This window comes from Otolemur garnettii, unplaced genomic scaffold (genome assembly GCF_000181295.1).
Source record: "Otolemur garnettii isolate 467f Iridium unplaced genomic scaffold, OtoGar3 scaffold00093, whole genome shotgun sequence".
In the NCBI taxonomy this organism is placed as follows: Eukaryota; Metazoa; Chordata; class Mammalia; order Primates; family Galagidae; genus Otolemur; species Otolemur garnettii.
Genome location: NW_003852488.1, coordinates 3,617,302 through 3,638,279, shown reverse-complemented (window position 1 = coordinate 3,638,279; position 20,978 = coordinate 3,617,302). Strand labels below are relative to the sequence as shown.

At 35.0% G+C, this 20,978-nt stretch overlaps 1 protein-coding gene across 1 annotated transcript in view; it reads right to left on the bottom strand.

The window, feature by feature from the left end:
- FAT4 (FAT atypical cadherin 4) overlaps positions 1-20,978 on the bottom strand; it is a 195,289-nt gene that overhangs the window by 66,630 nt on the left and 107,681 nt on the right. Inside the window, exons 3-6 of the mRNA XM_003795526.2 lie at positions 14,437-14,698; positions 12,578-12,928; positions 5,779-6,701; positions 4,971-5,145 (exon numbers count right to left, since the gene is read on the bottom strand). Coding sequence (XP_003795574.1) covers positions 4,971-5,145; positions 5,779-6,701; positions 12,578-12,928; positions 14,437-14,698 — 1,711 coding nt within the window. The remainder of the gene's footprint in view (positions 1-4,970; positions 5,146-5,778; positions 6,702-12,577; positions 12,929-14,436; positions 14,699-20,978) is intronic.

Sequence of the window (20,978 nt, the reverse complement as noted above, 5' to 3'; positions counted from 1 at the left end):
GGACCTGATGAGTGTGGGTACAGAGGAAGAGGAATGAAGAACAATAACAAGGTTTCCTCTGGGAATTGTAAACTGGTGGAGAGCAAGCATCAGGGCAGGCAGGGAGGTAGACAGAAGTGAAAAGGTGTTACTTTGGCCTTACTACGCTTGAGATATGTAGCAGATAGATTGACTAGTATTAATAGTTAACATAAGCCATTCTCTTATCTCTTCCGGGCAACGAACTTTTCATGTAGGTTATTTATATTTCCATTTATAGATAGGAACGTGAAGACATCGGTAAGATTTCCAAGATCAAGTAGCTGGGAAACGTAAGAGGTAAGATTTAAACTTAGGTTTAACTATAAATCCTATGCATTTAAATGTAGGATATACTTGAATTATATATATTAATTATTTAAAATAACTTTTTAAGCATGTGTTAATTTCCTGCTACTTGCCATATTAAAAATATATTATTTTATTTATTGGTCATATGAGAAAATGGGAAGGCAAAGCCTTATAAGGAATGCCTCTTGGGGAAAGAAGGTCTAACCACGCGAAGGATATTAACTACTTTAGAGCAAGTTTCTCTCGTAGAAGAATTCATGTCGTTGTACCTGCGTTACTATATCAGGCAGATGTGTTAGCTTCCTAGGAGGTTCTACTTGGTACGGTACATATTTCCGAAATATGAGAAATAACAATAAGTAATGCCTAATGAAGGCAGAATATTCACACTTTTAAATATAGATGAACCACATATCATCAATAATTGAGTTGTAGTCTGTTTAGCAACTTAATCTGAGAGAGAAATGAATGAGCTCGAATTATCCTCTCTTCTGGTTTTGTTATTTAGTAATGTAACATTCAGTCCCATACACATATGATAGTGTGGTTGTAGCTTATTTTGAGCAGCAGACAGGAGTAGTTAGAGAGTTTCCAGATGTGCTAGTCTACAGCCATGCAGTCAGTAAATAAAAAATATGATGATAGTTGGAATGCTAATGTTTTCTCCCCTCAAAAGTCAAAGATTTAGAGGCTTGCTTGCATGATTAAAAAAGTGCCGCTTCAATTTCTACTGCCTCGCCAAAGTTGATCTATCTTTGGGCTGACATCAAGTGAGAGCTAAAAAGAGCAAAGGAAAGTGATTTGTGAGATAAGGAAGAAAACTCTCAAACTTTTTTCTTTAGAACATTTTGATATTTTCCAGGTCCACAGAACACTATGAATTCAAGAATAACATGGCATCTGGGATCTAAAAGATGCCATATTTTTTTTTTTAATTTTCTCATGTCATCTACGACTTTAACTTTTAAATCATAGCAGTGAATATGTATTTTAAGTCTTGTGTCAAAGGCCTCATTCCTGGAAAACAGGATTAAACTGCCTGTTCTAAAATCTGATACCTAAAATGCTCACATTCTCACAAAAAAAAGTGGAAACAAGCATGCACAGAATTGTGGTTACACATGAGTTTTAATGTGATCAAAAGTATGCCATGCAAGTAATATTGAACATAGAATTGGGGTCACATACGAGTTTTTTAAAAAGTCATCTATGATCAACCTAAAAACATTCTCCACAGCTTAAGGGCACAACGACTAAAGCAAACAGCCTTAAGAATGGGAGAAGATAGGTGCATGTTATGAATCTGTCAAAGGGCCAATAACTAGAATCTACAGAGAACTCAAATTAATCAACAAAAAAAGAGCAAACAACCCCATTTATAAGTGGGCAAGAGAATTGAATGGATACTTCTCTGAAGAAGATAGATGAATTGGGGCAGCACCTGTGGCTCAGTGGGTAGGGCTCTGGCTCCATATACCAATGGTGGCGGGTTCAAACCCAGCCCTGGCCAAATTACAACAAAAAATAGCTGGGTGTAGCGGGTGCCTGTAGTCCCAGCTACTCAGGAGGCTGAGGCAAGAGAATAGCCTAAGCCCAGGAGTTGGAGGTTGCTGTGAGCTGTGACACCATGGCTACTGAGGTCAGTAAAGTAAGACTGTCTCTACAAAAAAAAAAAAAAAAGACAGATGAATAGCCAATAGATAATAAAAAAAAATGTGTATCATCCCTAATTTTCAGAGATATGCAAATCAAAACCACTGTGAGATATTGCCCAACCCCAGTGAGGACAGCCCACATTACAAAATTCTTAAGGTGCCGATGCTGGCATGCATGTGGACAGAAGGGAACACTTTTGCACCGTTGGTGGGATTTCAAACTAATACAACCTGGATGAAAAGAAGTCTGAAGAATTCTCAAAGAACTAAAAGTAGATTTTCCATTGGCTCTCACAATCCCACTGCTAAGTATCTACTCAGGAGAAAAAAAAATCATTTTATCACAAGAACATTTGTGCTAGAATGTTTGTGGCAGCTCAAATTCACCATTGCCAAGATGTGGAAATAACCCAAGGGACCATCAACTCATGAACAGATTGACAAGCTGTGGTATATGTATACCATGGAACACTATTCAGCCATAAAAAACAATGGAGATTTTACATCTTTTATGTTCACCTGGATGTAGTTGAAACACATTCTTCTATGTGCCTTTTGGAAAGATGTTTGGAGAACACTTAGAGATCTAAAAATAGAGCTGCCATTCGATCCTACAATTCCTCTACTAGATATATATCCATAAGAACAAAAATCACATTATAACAAAGCTATATGTACCAGAATGTTTATTGCAGCCCAATTCATAATTGCTAAGGCATGGAAGAAGCCCAAGTGCTCACTGACCCATGAATCGATCAATAAATTGTGGTATATATACACCATGGGTATATATACACCATGGAATATTATGCAGCCTTAAAGAAAGATGGAGACTTTACCTCTTACATGTTTACATGGATGGAGCTTGACCATACTCTTCTTAGCAAAGTATCTCAAGAATGGAAGAAAAAGTATCCAATGTACTCAGTCTTACTATGAAAACAATTTATAGCTTTCTTATGAAAGGTATAACCCAATTACAGCCCAAGAAGAAGGAGAAAGGGGAGAGGGAGAAGAGAGAAGGAGGGAAGATGAGTGGAGGGAAGGTAATTGGTGGGACCACACCTATGGTGCATCTTCTAAGGGTACATGTGAAATTTACTATGTGTAGAATATAAATGTCTTAACACAATAACTAAGAAAATGCCATGAAGGCTGTGTTAACCAGTTTGATGAAAATATTTCAAATTATATCTAAAGCCAGCACATTGTACCCCATGACTGCATTACTGTACATAGCTATGATTTAATTAAAAAAAAAAAGAAACACATTCTTCTTAGTAAAGTATCATAAGAATGGAAAATTAAGTACCCAATGTATTCAATACTAATATGAAACCAATATGTAAACAAATACACACCCACAGAGTAAGAAAAAAGCAAAACAAAAAACAAAACACATGTATATTCAAGTCAGGGGGAGAGGAGTAGAGAAAATGTAAAGGGGATTGGTAAGTTCTCACCTCATGTGGACAAGGTAAGGGTATACAACATACCCTCTGGGTGAAGGACTCAGTCACAACTTGAACTTTATCTTAGAAACAAAAATAATGTAACCTAAACATTTGTACCCTCATTTTAATATGAAATGATAAAAATAAAATAATATAAACTACCTTTTCCTGGAAAAAATAAAGTCCTTTAGTTTGACCCCGTCCCCTACCCATAACTTCTGATTGCTTTCTACATCATGCATACCAAGTGGTCGTCAGACATATAGATGAATACTCTTCCCCTGGTGGCCTCAGAAACACTAGCCCAATATAGGGCAGCTTAAAAAAAAGTACCCATAGAGTTGTGCTTTGAAACAAGGATCACATAGTACTTTACTTTTTTTTTTTTTTTGAGACAGAGTCTCAAGCTGTCACTGTGGGTAAAGTGCCATGGCATCATAGCTCACAGCAATCTCCAACTCCAACTCCTGGGTATAAGCAATCCTTGTACCTCCACTTTTTCTATTTGTAGTAGAACTGGGGGGCTCACTTTTGCTCAGGCTGGTCTTGAACTTATGAGCCCAAGCAATCTACTTGCCTCAGCCTCTCAGAGTGCAAGGATTACAGGTATGAGCTACCAGCCTGGCTGCTTTACTTTTTAAGACAGTCAAAATACTCAACTAAGGCACCAATGTCACTGAAACTTGCTTTTGACCCAGATCATTCTCCTTAGCACCATTTTTAAGGCCCATTACAACAGACTTCCAAAGACCTTTCTTTAACTGGTAATTTAAATTTTCCCTCTTTACAACTCAGGACTCTCCATAATTCATAACTCCTCTATCTCAATACTGGGCAGAATCTTCACACACTTGGTCTTCACATTCTCATTTAAAAGCAACAGTCCTTCTCTGAAATTAGTTACACTTCTCTTAATTGTCCTTATAAGAATTCTAAGCTCCTGGTTTCCCCCCACATTGCTAAGTTTGTTTCCTTGAGACCAGAACTTGGCTCTTGAGAAGTTAGTGTATGTATCTCGATGCTTTACTAAACCACTTTCTTGTGAAAGTTCCTCCTAATAGGCTGACTCACCCAGGTCTGTCAAAGAGAATAAGGCTAAGAACCATCTGAATATTTTCAAAGCTCGAGTACATTAAATGACTCCTGGATCAAGTGGTAGTGTGCAAGGTCACACCCAGAGGTACTCAGGTGGCGTACAGAGCAAGAATGCATTTTGTTTTACAAGAATAGAGGTTTGCTCCCAATGTCCTTAAACCCTTACCATTTACACATAAATTTCATAAAGTGATTTATGTGCTATAAATTATACATATACATATATATATATATAAAATCCAGGATTTCAACCATTAGCAAATGTTGATTTATGTGCTATAAATTATATATATATGCATATATATATATATATTCTCCAGGATTTCAACCATTAGCAAATTTTGACAATGTTTAATTTAATGGTACACAAGAGATACTTTTATTGACTCATATTATAAAGAAATTTTTTCACAGTTGAACAAGGCAATGGACTTACCAGAATCTGTAGCTGTAACCGTTAAGACAAATTGCTCCTTGCTTTCCCTGTCCAGACTCTGTATTACTCTAAGTTCTCCACTTGCTGAGAGAGTGAAAGCATTGTCTTCATTACCACCAAAAAGAACATAGGAGATTTTGCTGTTAGAGCCTTGATCATCATCTCTTGCTACCACCTGGAGAAGAGAATAGTACACACCATGGATGGGGGTAAGATAAAGACAATGCATCCCATAAAATTAGATGTATTCATTAAAAATAATAAGGTAGAACCACACTCAAAGATTACTAAGATGTTATTCTCAAGGAAAAAGTAAAAAAGTACAGCGTAGTATGCACTGCCTAAGCCTATTTATGTAAAAATATACACAAAACTAATGCACAGAATTTTTGGAAAGCTTCACAAAAACTTTTAACAACCTAGGTAATTGAATTTATGGAGAGAAAAGGTAGAGCAATATTTGTACCAAGTTTTCAAACATTTACATCATTTTATTTTCTTACTATGTGCAGATATTACTCATATAGGGAAGCAAAATTCAAAAAGATAAATACAGAAATGAGGGCAACATGAATATTCAGTTGACATACAAGAATGTAACTGAAGTGCAATATTTTCATCTATGAGGAAATTAATAGGTTCTTAGATTTGATGTTTATAAACCTTTTCAAGATTTGCTGTATCTGCAATTAAGCATTTGTAGATGAGAATGGGAAGAGGGTGAGAGAAGCATGAACACCGGTGAACAGGGCGTTTTCAATGGGACGTCTTACAGTTAACACAGACTACTTTATTTAAATATACTGACCTGAAGGATTGTTCTGGGTAGTGTCTCTAAATTTTCAGGGACATTTACAGCATATGGAGAGAGCTCAAATATAGGTACAAAATCATTAATATCCAGTAGAACAATGCTCACAGTAGAGGTATCAGTTCGGGGGGTGCTGCCCCGATCTGTTGCCTGAACAGTTAGAAGGTAAGTAGGGGTCTTCTCTCTATCCAATGGCTTAGCCACGGTGATAGCACCTGTGACAGAGTCGATTCGAAATTCCTGGTTGGCATTGCCACCAACAATGCCATAGCGAACCTGTCCATTTGTACCCTCATCTCCATCTGCCGCGAATACTTGTATTATATCTGTTCCAGTAAGTGTGTTTTCATTAATCTCCACTTTATACAGAGCTTGTGCAAAAATGGGGTTGTTATCATTGATATCCAGTACCATAACCACAACTTCTGTAGATGAAGAGAGAGACGGTTGACCTTTGTCCGTAGCCACCACTGTCAGAGTGTAATTAGAAACCTCTTCTCTGTCCAGTTCTCCAGTAAGCCTCACTTCACCATCAATAGTTCCAATACTGAACTTGTTTCCCAAAGGGTTCAGCAGGGTGTATTCAATGTAGCTGTTTGGACCACTATCGGGGTCAGTTGCTTGAGCTTTGAAAACGACAGTATCAATAGGTGTGTTTTCTGGAATGTATGTCAGCTTAGGGGAAAGAAATGCTGGCGGGTTATCATTGACATCCAACAAAATAATGGAGACTTGAGCAGTGCTCGTGAATCTGGAGGCTGCGAGCTGTGGCAGGTCATGCACCTGAACAACCAAGTTGTAGAAGGACTGACTTTCCCGATCCAAAGCTTTTAGAACTTTCAGTACACCGTCCTTGTCAATTGTAAACTGTCCGAGGCTATCACCTGAAGCGATGCTATAAGCCAATTGAGAGTTGATGCCTAAAATTGAGGGGAAAAAAATAAAACTTTCTTAAACGTATGAAGATCGCAAAGTAAGCTGCACTAAAACTTCTGGCTTGTGATTTTGCCTCCTTGATATATTGTGTACCCTGACACAATTTAGGAATGAGGTAGCTGCAGTTACTGTTTGAGTAAATAATACATACCTGTAAGTCTTTTCCTGCCTACTTTTGATCTGAAAAGATGTTTACAATCTGGTGAGCAAATGATCTATATACTGCTTGCTATTTACCAGGGTGTTGAAATGTTAAATTACCAAAGTAAAAATATTCCAGAGAGCGGATATTTTTCTATACTTTTCTTTATTTCTGTCATAATTCCCAGTGGTCTAACACCAACAGTGCAAGACTCTTACTATTAGCCAAACGTTTATAACTTCAGTAGTTTATTGAGACCGACACCAGTTTTCAGAGACAGGTAATAAAACGTCCTGATGTATGGCGTTGGTCATGGATGCTATAAGTTACTTTTACATTTCTTGTCAGAGCCAATAAGTACTTATTAATTCTTATTAAGCATCTAGCCAGTAATAGTCTTTGAGTTAAGCAGTTCTTTCTCAAACTATGTTGCCTACTTTTAAAGTTTTTGAAAATTATTCTTTAAAGGAATCATTGAATCATTAACAGTAGAAAAGTTTCCACATATAAGTGCTTATATTATCATTGGGCTAGATTTCCTAGGGATATATGTTACTTTTTAATTTAAAAATACAGTACAACTTCCATAGTTGACCACCTCCTACACTGACCACCTCCTTAAATTGCCCTAATTTTCATAGATGAGACACGTATCACACGTATGTATGTATGTGTCAGTACAGTAGGTCGAGCTCCTTACCTTGACCAGTTTATTATAGTCCCTGGAGTGGTCAACTTACATAGATGCTACCGTGTAACTAAACGCCAAATTCAGAAAATGATTTCAGAGATTCTTGTAACAAAGATAATGTGGAGAACAGATTAGTCTATTGTTTTAGTAGATAATTTAAAGGTAAAAAACAGATAAGCATTGAAAGCAGAATGAAAAAGTCAGATTTTCCAGCCTCAGAATAACGTTTTATTCACTGGCTCACAATGCCATGTGTATTTTTATATTTTATCCTACAAATGTTGAGAATATTAGAGGATATTGTGACAAGAAACGTTATGCATCTAGATAATCTATCTTTAGTAAATATTTTATACACTGAGACTAGGGAATATCTATCAAGTAACACAAAATTGCTTACAAATAGTTCCTATATTTCTAAAATTCATTTTAACCATCCAGGTTTCTGAATTCCACCTATCAGAAATGAAGTCTACTGTTTTCCAAGGTACTTGTAGAACAATTTGATCACTTTTATATACTTTAAATATCCTTTCTTGGTATTCTGTGACTGCTTCAGTTAGCTTTTGCCTTTTCTTGAACTTTGTCAAGTTTTTTTCAAAGGCAAACTTAACCTGAATAATGAGATTTTCTTTTCTACCATGTAGGGCTTGTTCTTTTTCAAACTGCCACAATTACTCTTTTCCTGTGATTTTATGGTCTCTAAGCCATGTCCTTTGCCTAACTTGATGCATAGGAAAAATATTTATAAAGATAACTTTTCAGACACTGGCTTATTGACAAAAATTTCTAGGGTAAACAATATTTGAGTAAATCTTTGAAAAGGTAGAGTTTCCCTCCTCATTATGAGTCCAGGCTTTTAATCTTTGTGGTTTATTTAAGACTATTCACAAGTGAACAAAGCAGAGGTTATAAAGTTTGGAATACTTAGGAGACTAAGGATCAGGAAAAAGATGAAAAAGTAAAGCCAACACACAGGCCAATTCACCAGTAGGAGAGAAAGAGAATTTTAAGATCTGAATAGAAAAAGACCAACAACCTACTTAAAGATTTTGTAGTAAAATTCCAAAGGTTTGGAGGATAAGATGCTCTACCAATTTCATACACACACACACACACACACACACACACACGCACACACACATACACATAGCAATTGGTGGAACTTTTTATTTTGATCATGTGTATGTATGAAAATTCGTATATATATACACATATGTATATGTTATACATAGTCTAAATACTTTTCGATACTTTTTAAGAAATTTTTCTGCATTTCCAATGGCAAAGTCCACCAGCAAATATTCAGTCCCTATTCTTTTGAGTTCCACACTCAGACATTATTTTTAGAAACAGTTATGAAAACACTTGCATAAAAATATTGCCAACAGAGATATAAAATTTAGGTCTACCAAAGCATATAAAATCTTTCCTGTCCGTGATCAAAGGACGTTACACACACTGACACAATTTCACATGGCTATGAAGTGATGGCCTGACATTTCTACATAAATCAATAGGAGTGGCAGCGATGACACCAAGGATATGAATGTCCTTAGTCTACCATGGATAGACTTGAGTAAACAGCTAAATTGCAGAGGCTAAAAGAGAACTTGACACCAAGGTTTTATGGCCTTGGTATAAACAGCAGAGCAGCCTCTGTTATAAGGGAGAAAAGTTTGGTAAATGTATGGGTGGAGGAAGTCATAAATTTGAAACTAACTAGAATTTACAAAATGAAAATTTGATTTTATGTTGAAATCCATAATGATAAATATATATTTGTCAATGATATTAAAAATGAACTGAAGATAATAATTATCATCTTTGATAAAAACAAACATAAAGATTTAACATCTTTTGCACAAAATATTAAGCACTAGGAAATAGCTCTCCTCTCAGGAACTGAAACCTAACTGGTGCAATTAGAGGCCAGGAACGTCTGCATTCACTTTCCTGTAAAGAAAAGTCCCTTTCATTCCTGAGAAGTCCACTAAGTAACTCCGGGCATATGCTCTACATCTAGAAAACATATGTGGGCATATTAAGACGCAAAAGTTTCCCTGAACATTTGCAGTATCCCGAAATATCCTAAGCTTGGACCATTTTTCTCTTTCTACACTATATATAAAATATCTGACTCATGAAACAATAAATACATTATTTTTAAATTCTATACTTTATCTGTAAGTGTTGGAAATTGAATTTAGTGGGCCGTAAAAGCCCACTTTAACTTAAAACAGCTGACGTTTCAAAGAGTGTTCAATTCAGAAAGTCATTTAGGTACATGATTCTGCTTAGCAGTTTTATTGTATACAGAGTTGTGTTACAGACAGATGATAGATAGATAGATGGATGGATAGATGATAGAGACTTGATTTCATTCCCATGGATAATTTAGTTCCAGGAAGCATAGCCTATAAAATAGATAAAAATATATATTCATAAATACGTATATATTTATAAAATATATATTTTTGAAGCTATAGGTGTATAGTTCCATCTTATAAAAATGCATATTTATTCATAAATATAAATGTTGTCCTGGTTTCTATTAATTACTAATATCTGTCCACTTTTCTCAGAGCTGCAACATATACAAGTTTCAACTGATTCCAGCAGATCACTATAAGAAACTTACTGACCAAATGGTCTTCACTGGGCACTAAGACTATGTGGGATATTTATTTAGCAAAAATTACAATTGCTTTACTGGCAAACCATTCTTATCTGACTGTCTAATATTTTAACATAGAAGGATTTCTAGAATAATAAAATGATTCCTAAGCCAGGACATTTCCACGATGCTCTAGTTTATAATAATTTTCCTCCAGGAAATATTTTTCAACTGTATGGATAGAAGCCTCATGATTAAGAGAGATATTACTTATCTTGTGAAATCATTAAAGATTTGAATCAAAAGTTTACACTCTAAGAGAACCTACATACAGAAAACAAAAAATGTTGAATTTATTTCCATATGAAACTTTCTCACTTAAGACAATGACAATATTGCCTTATCAGATACGTTCTGATCAGAAGTTAAGAATATTTAGCTAATTTTAAAATGTATAATTTTCTGAATAATACTATAATTTCTGAATAATACTATTTGTGAAAAACCTTAAGAATCTTTAGTGTAACTGAGTTGGCAAATTTTATGAGCAAGGTTACCCTTGTACAGCCTTATCATTGGCCTTGAAATTCAGAAAGAATAGAAACTGCGTCCTATATTTTAGGCCAAGGTACAGGAAATTGCACAGATAAAAGTATTCAAAACTGAAACAATGAATAAATGTAGCTTGAAAGTTTTGCTCTACAAAATTAAAAAGAAGAATTTATGGAAAGTGCCTTAGAGTCAAGGGTTAATGTATTTCTGCACTTACATGTGCGTGAAATACTCCATCAGGTTTTGACAAAAAAAGATTGTTTTCTGCTACATTCCCAGTTTCCCTACATTTTAAGCTATGAAGGTAAATGGAATTTATTCTAGAGGAGTACACGATCTTAGGAAACAATGTGCTCTCTGTAACAAACAAATGAAAGAAAAATGGTGGGAAAATCTTCACTACCAAAAAGTTGAGTGCAGTCACAGGGACACAGAGGTAAGAATGTATGAATAGTATCGAAAATATTCATATTCAAGAAACAAGTAACTAACTGAAAGTTATAATAACAGAGAAATCAATCTCCAAAGTAGCAATTAAGCTCAATCATGGGTAGATGACTAATTGGGGTCAATCCACAGACTTGGGATGAGACATGTGAAATAGTGTGTCCCATGTTCTTACCTTAGGACTGGGTACACACCAAATGCTTGACAGATGTCAGTGATTAGATGTTATTAGTAGCAGTATTGGCAATGGTAGTAGAAACAGTAGTACTACAGGATTAGAGCTGCATCTGTTGTAGATATATTCATGTATCCAATTTTAACTGTACTTGAATATGAGGAGGAAATCTTTGAAAGATACTCCATGAATTCTAAAGAAAGTATTTCCAATTATGTTTATTGAAACATATATAAAACACTGTGCTTTTTGCTTCTTATATGTTCCAAGTGCCATTTCTAGACACTACTGAAAGGCAACTAAATATAGAATTGAAAGTTAAAATAGAATGATATTCTGAGATTGCATAAACCATCCAATTCTTAAGAATCAGGAAATTCTGAATTGAAGTAGATGTGCTTATGGTACTTGGCATTCTTCAGGTTAGAGTCTTACTTTCTCTTCCAAGTACTGTTGTTCTATATCTTGGCAGGGCGTTTAGTTGCAACCAGGGGGAGGGAAAACAATATACTAATTTTCTAAACAATTTTCTTAAAGACTGGTGATCTCTACAATGCTAAGTCTTATGCTATCTTATCTGATATACATAATTATCAAACAAGGCTTAGGAGAAAGGCCAGTATGAACAAAAAATGTATAAGGAAGTATGAAAAAAATAAAATAAAAATGTATGCCAAATGGTTTTGCCATAAATACAAATCAAACATGTAAATATTTAAGGCAAAGTCTTAACTTGAGTATATAACTTAAGTTAAACAGATCTGAGACTGTCCTTGAGTAAAAAAAAAGCATGAAAACTTGCTAAAATTTTATTAGCAATTTTCAGGTCAGAAGTATAAAACCTAAGTATTTTTCCTTAAGGCTTTGGTTTCCTTAGCTTCCCAATTTTATCATTTTCAAGTTTAAATTATATACATATATATAAATCTACCCAAAGCTACCTTATGACTTTCATATTACTAAACTTCAGTCTTGCCACATACTTAGTGGGAAAAAAGGAGATAATTTATAAAGTTTATAAAAGGATAAAGGGCCTGTGTAATTATAAGCAAGAATTTAACTGATGAAATATTTAATTTTTAAAATCTTCCATAGCTAAATTATATTCTATTCCTCATCTTTGGACCTAAATTCACAAAATGAAAATTTGTGACAGGTGAACACATGAAGTAACTATGACATAAATGTGATGACGTTTTAATGAAGTTTTCAAAATTACTACATAAAAGTACATACCATCATCTGCGTCAGTAACATTGAATACCAAAACAGTAGATCCTAGAGGTAGATTCTCCATTAAAGATGTGCTATATGAATTCAGGCTGAAAATAGGGGGATTATCATTTACATCTAGAATATTGAAATAAACTCTGATGGTAGTAAATTGGCCCCCACCATCTTCAGCTCTAACAGTTAAGATGTAATACTGCTGAGCTTCAAAATCTAATACTCGAGTCAAATTAAAAACTCCAGTAACTGGGTTCAGGAAAAAGATGCCATCTTCATCATCTTCGTTCACAATATATGTAATTTCTCCATTAACACCAGAGTCATCATCTGTAGCTAAAATAGCTGCTACCAAAGAACCTATCAAAAAGAGAAATTAATAGCCTAGAATTAGTGAAACATGGGGGTATGACTAAATGAATATATACAATGTATTTGCACAGTGAAATAACTACAGAACCACTATGCAAACATAGTGAACACAACATTCTGCAGATTTCTACATTAATTTGATACCAACATTCCCATATACCAATACCACATATAATACATTACATGTACATTGTATCTCAGGTGTCTTGTAGATGTTCTGGTGAATTAATCCTATATGACATTAATTTTCCATTTGACAGGATCAATTCACATATTGATGAATTGACTGAATATATACAGTAGTCATTGCTCATGTCAGGAATGGAGGATTATAAGAAATATAGATTTGTCCTTTAGGGATATCACTTTATAGTTCATATGGTCATTGCCATAGAGAAAGCAAGACATAAATGTGTTGGGGCTGGGTGCGATGGCTCACGTCTGTAATCCTGGCACTCTCGCAGGCCCAGGCTGGTGGATTGCTTGAGCCCATGAATTTGAGACCAGTCTGAGCAAGAGCAAGACCCCATCTCTACTGAAAATAGAAAAACTGAGGTAAAAGGATTGCTTGAGCCCAATAGTTGGAGGTTGCCATGAGCTGTGATGACACAGCAGTCTACCCAGGGCAATAGCTTGAGATTCTGTCTCCAAAAAAATTAAAAAAGTGTGTTGGGAATTTCATGTGCAACTCATCGGGGGGAGAGAAACTATAAAAAGAAGTAATCTCCTCTAAATGTTTTCATTCCTTTCCCAAATGGAGTTCCCCAACCATATGACTCATCGTGTAATTCCAAATAAACATTTCAATTAGATAAAAATTTCCAATAATGAGAATGAAGCAGACACATTACCAGAAATATGGATATTGAGTACTCAGACTCACCAATCCCAATATAGGCAAGATTATAATTCAAGATTCAAATTTTTAGGAACGCTTATTGGGCACTTACTAATACCCAAGTTTCATAATGCAAACTCAGAAAAATTTTCTCAATTAAACTTTACCCTAACTCTAAGAGATTTTTTTTCTATTTTATAGAAGAAAAAAATTGACCCTAAAAGAAATCAATTAACTTTCCCTGGGTCACACAACTAGTAAATGTTTAGAACTGGTATTCACATTTTTCTTGTACCTTTTTGTTCTTTGCATACATAATGGCATAATCACATTAGACATTTTTAAGGTGGAAAAAGAGTATCAAAACCGTGGTTGCCAGAGAAATTAACAACCTATGTCACGATACTTTCAGACACAGAAATACCTGTAATTAGTAATCAGATAAATGGCTAGTCTCATTCAATCTCCAAAATCTAGCAATTTGTTGGGAATTGTAGCAAAGATGGTTAATTAAAAGATTCAAAAGTCCAGCATATGTATTTTTATAACTAGTAGCATATGTTAAAAACTAGTCACTAATTAAGAGCAGCCAAAACATAGTCTGTAATTTTAGTCAAAGGTGATCCTTCCAAAATACACTTAAGGGCATGTCACCTACCAGGGATTGTGTCTTCGGGGATGTCAAAAGAGTATACGGGTCTGGAGAACTTGGGTGTGTGGTCATTGACGTCGCTGACGGTGATGTTAATTCTCACGTCCGAGGACTGAAGACCATCATCAGCACGAACCAGCAATGAATATTTGGAACGGCGCTCCCTGTCCAGCCGCTTGGTTGCTATCAAATCTCCAGATTCGGGGTCAATACGGAAACTATCATCAGCTCCGCTAATGATAGTGTAGGTCACAAGAGCATTTGCACCCTAAAAAAAGAGACCAGGGGACTGAGCTCTTGGAAGAAGAACACTGGAAGTAAGAGCATTGCTCTTTATATTTCTTTTGAACATGAATTGACAAAGGGAAGCTTTTTGGCTCTAAGTTCACGCAGTATTATAGGAGCTCCAGAAGTAATAGCAGATAAACGTACCAAGGGGGTGAAATACTTGGACTGAAAATTGCAAAACACTGATGAAAGATATTCACAAATAAACAAATAAATGGAAGGGCATCCATATCTAAGCATCAGAAGGCTTAATATTGTTGAAATGTCTATAATATCTTTACAATCTGCAAATCCAATAAAAACTATATGAAAATCCTGATGGCATTTTTTTTTTTTTTACAAATATAGAGAAAACAATTCTAAAATTAACATAAGGAACCACAGAGGACCCTGCATAGCCATAACAATCTTGAGACAGAACAAAACTGGGGGCATATGGCTTCCTAATTTCAAAATATATTACAAAGGTAAAATAAATTTCAAAAGTTATATACACCCATGGCACAGAGTAGAAAGCCCAGAAATCAATCTACACATAATGGTCAACTGATCTTCAATAACGGTGTCTAAGGTATACAAAGCAGAAAGGATAATCTCTTTTAAAATGCTATTGGGAAAACTGGATATCCACATGCAAATGAATGAAGTTAGACCTTTTCCTTCCACTATACACAAAAATCACTAGAAAACATATTAAAGAATTATATAAGACCTGAAAGTATAAAAGTTCTAGAAGAAAACTCTTCAAAGATGATCTTGGCAATGATTTCATGGATATAATCCCCAAAGCGCAGGGAAAAAAAGCAAAACAGACAAGTGAGACTACATAAAACTATAAATGTTCTGTACGCGAACTGAAACCATCAACAAAATGAAAAGGCAAACTCTGAAACAGAAGAAAAGGCTTGTATCCTATACATCTGATGAGGGGTTAATTTCCCAAATATATGTGCATAAGGAAGGCCTACATCTCAATAGAAAATAATCTAGTAACTCCAAAGAAAAACTGGATAAAGTCCTGAATAGACATTTTTCCAAAAAGACACAAAAATGGCCAATAGTAGTGTGAAGGATGCTCAGTGTCACTAATCATCCTGAAATGCAAATAAAAATCATAATGAGATATAACCTCATCTGATAGAATGGCTATTACCAAAAACATTTTTTTTTTAAGTGTTGGCAAACATTTGGAGAAATTGGAACCCTTGTACACTGCCGGTAGGAATGCAAAATGATGTTACTATTATTATGGAAAACGGTACTGAGTGTCCTCAGAAAATTATAAATAAATAGAACTCCATATGTAGTAATCCCACTTCTGGGTATTTATCAAAAAAATTGAACTCAGAAACTTGATAAGGTATTATTACTCCAAAGTTCACTGCAGTACTTTCTTTACAGTAAATTTGTAAGTAATTGAAATGTCCATCCATCAGATAAAAGGGTAAATAAAATGTGGTACATGTTCAGCACCCTAGCACCCCACCGTAGGGACCATACCTATGGTGCATTTTATAAGGTTACATGTGAAATTTACTAAATGTAGAATATAAATGTCTTATCACAATAACTAAGAAAATGCTGTGAAGCTTATATTAACCATTTTGATGAAAATATTTCAAATTTTATATAAACCAGCACATTATACCCCATGATTGCATTAATGTACATAGCTATGATTTAATAATAATGAAAAAAAAGTTTAGCATCCCTACTCAGAAAATCTGAAATCCAAAATTATCCAAATTTGCAATTTTGTGACCCCTGGCATGATGGTCAACAGAGATGCTTTGGAGCATTTCAGATTTTGGATTTCACACATATGCTGAATTGGTATGTATAATACAAATATTCCAAATTAAAATTCAATCACAATTCAAAACACCTCTTGTCCCAAGTATTTCAGATAAGGGATACTCAACCTGTGTAATACATTCAAGAGAATGTTATTCAGCTCAAAAAAGAAGGAAATCCTGTCATATGTCACAACGTGGAGAAAATATAAGGACATGATTCCAAATGAGATAAGCCAGTTAATATGGGCAACTACCATCTCATTCCACTTATATGAGGTATAGAAAATAGTTAAACTTATGGCAGCAGGAAGTAGAATAGTGGTTTCCAGGGTCAAGGGAAGGGAAAAATAGGAAGTTGCTAATCAGTGGGTATAAATCCTCAGTTACACAAGGTAAAATTTCTAGAGATCTACTGTACAGCATTGTGCCTGTAGTTAACAGTCTATATTGTATACTTAAAAATCTGTTGAAGAGGGTGGATTTTATGTGAAGCATTCTTATCACAATAAAATAAAAATTTATAAAGGTAACAGATGAGTATATCAGTTTACAGTCTTTCACCATGCACTCCATTAAACAACATACAAACCTGAGCTTTCACCATTAGCTTTATATTTTTAATTCATAAAATATAACAGATGAAAAAAAGTGATATAGTCACTGTGAAAAATATCAATAATACTATTGCTTCTAACCACATTAAGCAGAGGCTTACCAAAGGTTTGCTCAGGGCCAGGCACTGGGACAACACTCTGTGTGCATAATCTCACTTTAATTCATTACTCTGTGAGGTATAACTGTAGAAATGAAGCCACTGTGTCCTGACGCCAGTTAACTTTCACACAGGTGCACTGGGCTAGTATGGATTTCAAATCCAAGTATGCCTGACTCTGCGCTTGCGTTCCTTCTGCTACACATATCATGATAAGGTAATTAAGTGACAAGCAAAATGCTAAATTAAGGAGACTTGCGAGATGAGAGATTATTTTGAGTTGCTTTATTTAGGAAAGATAGAATGGAGACTATGGAGCTGAACGGAGTTTTATAGAATCCTTTTGTTTGTTTTTTAAGGAAAGACTAACAAAAGTGTTTTGAGTGGAAGGCAAAAGTGCGGAGGGAGGGAAAATATTATGCTTGGCTTACTCACTGTGGAACAGTTTATGAGTGGAGAGTTTTAATCTAGAACAAAAGAAGAAAGTCAAGCGAAAATGTCAAGTTATGGGTATGTTTTTCAGAATCTCAAAGGTAACACGACTTGGCTTAATTTCTATGGCTAAGAAACCCCTGACCTCGCTTAAATTGGAAGCACCCTTTTAAGGTTATTGATACAGTATTATGGACCAGAGCAGCAGTCCCCAAACTTTTTGGTGCCAGGGACTGGTTTTATGGGAAACAATTTGTCCATGAACAGGAGGTGAAGCTCGGGAGGTGATGTGTGCGACAGAGAGCTTCTGTTAGCACAGACGACACTCCCAGCGCTTACAAACCTCTCATCTCAGCAGCAGTATGCAGTTGCGACCGCAGAACTTTCCTATGAGGAAAGGCCAAAGAGAAACAGTGAGTAGAGTTTGGGCCGCAAAGACGGCTTCGTTTCCCCAAAGTTGGGGAAGCAACTCCAAATCTCGGCCTGTAAAATGAAAACATGGGTGATTTCATGTGTTCTCTCAGAAAACTGGCAGAAGGAATGGAAAGTCTGGGAAAAATAGAACATCCATTAAGGGCTTATTGGGTGCTGAACTCTGCTCTGAGCACATCGCTTTAAGGGTACTAATTCGTTTAACTCTATTACCATGCCCATTTTAAACTGAAACTAAGGGATTTGAATCCTGGTTATCTTGCTCCAGGTCTTAGATTCTGAATCACAATCTACACAGCAAAATACACAGGTCAAATTAGTATGATACGGCTGAGTATTGGACATAGAAATAATGATAATAATGCTTCACATTTGTTCAGCATTTCTATATCTATTATCACTTCTTTTAACAGTATCACGCGATGAATAAAAGTGAAAGATAAGAAATTTTATTTCTTTTTAATTTCAAATTACTTTGGCTGGGAATTACCAGAGCGCTTTACTAAAGACATTAGGAATAGGATCTGATTTGATGCAGGAAAAATTATGAAGTGAAATTGTACTCGTGCTGTATTCAGAGATCAAAGGCTCGCTTTATAGAAATAGTGGCTGGCAATTAGAGATTTGGGAATGGGCTTTGAGAAAAATGTCTGAAGATCATTGTGTGAGGTATCTTGAAGCCTCAAAAGTTGTTCAGAATTTAAATTAGAAAAAAAAGAGAAAGGAACAGCAGCATAAGGACTGAAGAAGTCTGTTTAAGGAACAAGAAGAAGATGAGGAAGGGATTCACAGTAGGAAGAACAGAGAGAGATTTCTTAATTATGCATATTAAAATCAAAATACTGAGTTAAATACACACTGTTATGATCAAGATATGTGTATAATGCTCTGGGGGTGTACTTTCGAGGATGAATCTCTGCTCTACTACCTAGTAGTTGTGTCACATTGGGCCACATCCTTAACCTCTTTGAGCCAATGTTTCCTCATCTGGAATGATGATATTACCTCCCAAATAGGGTCGTTGTGAACAATAAATTAATTAACACATACCAAAAAATGAAAACTAGAACAACCCTGGAGAAATAGTAAGTATAGGGGAATGCTGGTTATTATTTTATTCTTAGTTTTACTACTTTCTCATGAGAGAAATGTGATGGGTTAAATGTATTTAATGACTTAGACCTCTGCAAAAGAACAATTTAAATCCACATATGATTAGAGTGGCTTTATCATCCTGGGAAAATACGGTTTCTCCTTTCCTATCATATGTAACTGTTGATCTTGACACCGAAGTATAAGTGCCAGTGGAACTGATACTTCAAAAATTACTCATTTGCTTATACTCATAGGAACAATGTAGCTTTTATTGTTATTATCTTCTAAAAAGTCATTTATTAAACTCTTCAGACCAAGAGATTTCCAGAAGAATATTAGGGAAAAACATAAATTTTAAGTGTGTGGGAATAAAAAGCTGACATCATCCACTGTTTCCATAGATCTTTTTCCTCATAGCTTACCTATGTTTTTTTTTCTTCATGTTCAAACATAACAGGATGATTTCTAACAGTCTAAGGCAAAAATATTCCTTCTTTCAAGCTTTATGTTCAGTGGTATTTGCTCTCTTTTTGTACTGCACTCCGCAAGCCAATCTTAGAATTTAGTAAAACAAATGCCTCAAAGCACACTTTAATTTAATAATGGAGGAGCTGACTCTGACACATGATCCATATTTATCTTGCATATTCAGGTGGACATAGAGTATCTAAGACATTCGTTGTAATTTTATGGTTTAACAAAAACATTCAATACAAATTTTAGATTTTCAGTGTGACCTTATTCTGTGTTATTTGTTCCATTTTACTAGGAATTTTAACATTTTGGTTAAGTAGCCCAGGTATGAAAACAACTACTTTCAATTCTGACCTATTAAAATGGTAAGTGTTTGGAAACTGGGAGAAAGCAAAGAAACAAAAGCTTATTTAAATCTATAAGAAAAATTATTAGATATTTAGAAATGCCTTTTCTATGAAATGACTATAATAACAACATTCCTAAAGTTGTGATAATTCCTCTTAAAAGAAGCAAGGACACATCAGATTATGCTGATCAAATGGGATTTTTTCTTTTTTGAAATCAGCTGATGTAGTAAATTAATAATACCAGTGAATGTCTGGCCAAGAGTAATGATTTAATTAGGTTTTTTGGAAAAGACTATTTATTTAATATCCAAAATATGCCATATCAGCAAAATGACAAGAAACAAATATTGTGTTTCAGCTGCAATGCCTTGGAAATAAATCTGGTTAAAATAGTCTGCTCCCCTGAGGAACCACAGACAAAAGCACATGGAAAGAATTCTAAAAGTAAATACCTATAAATTGCAAATGCATTTTACAAACTTAAATAGTATTTTTAAAAACAAGTATGGCACCAGGAACCAGAGTTTGACTATCCTGGCTCATTATGAGCATAATAATTCTGTTTATAAAAGGGAATAAGAGACTGACAGTCACAAGCTTCTAGCAGATGTATATCTTGTTCCAAAACATGTTTCAAATGATATTTAAATCAAGTTGAACATGTACATGTTGCTTTCTAAATTTATAATTCCTTTACCAAGGCTATATTCTCCAGAGCCCTCCCAAAGTTTCTCTAGCATACTAATCCTTATATGTAAGCTTAAGTAAAAACAAAAATCAGCACAACTTGCAGATGACCTACATCATCTTGAGTCCTACTCAAATTAAATAAAAAGGGAAAACAAAGCTGAGAGGGAAAATGGTTTCAATATTTTTTTTCCAAATTCAACTAAGAGGTAAAGAACTGAGAATAAAGTAGATAGCAGAAAAAGGTTTAATCTAAAAGCATTGATATTAATTTATTTTAAG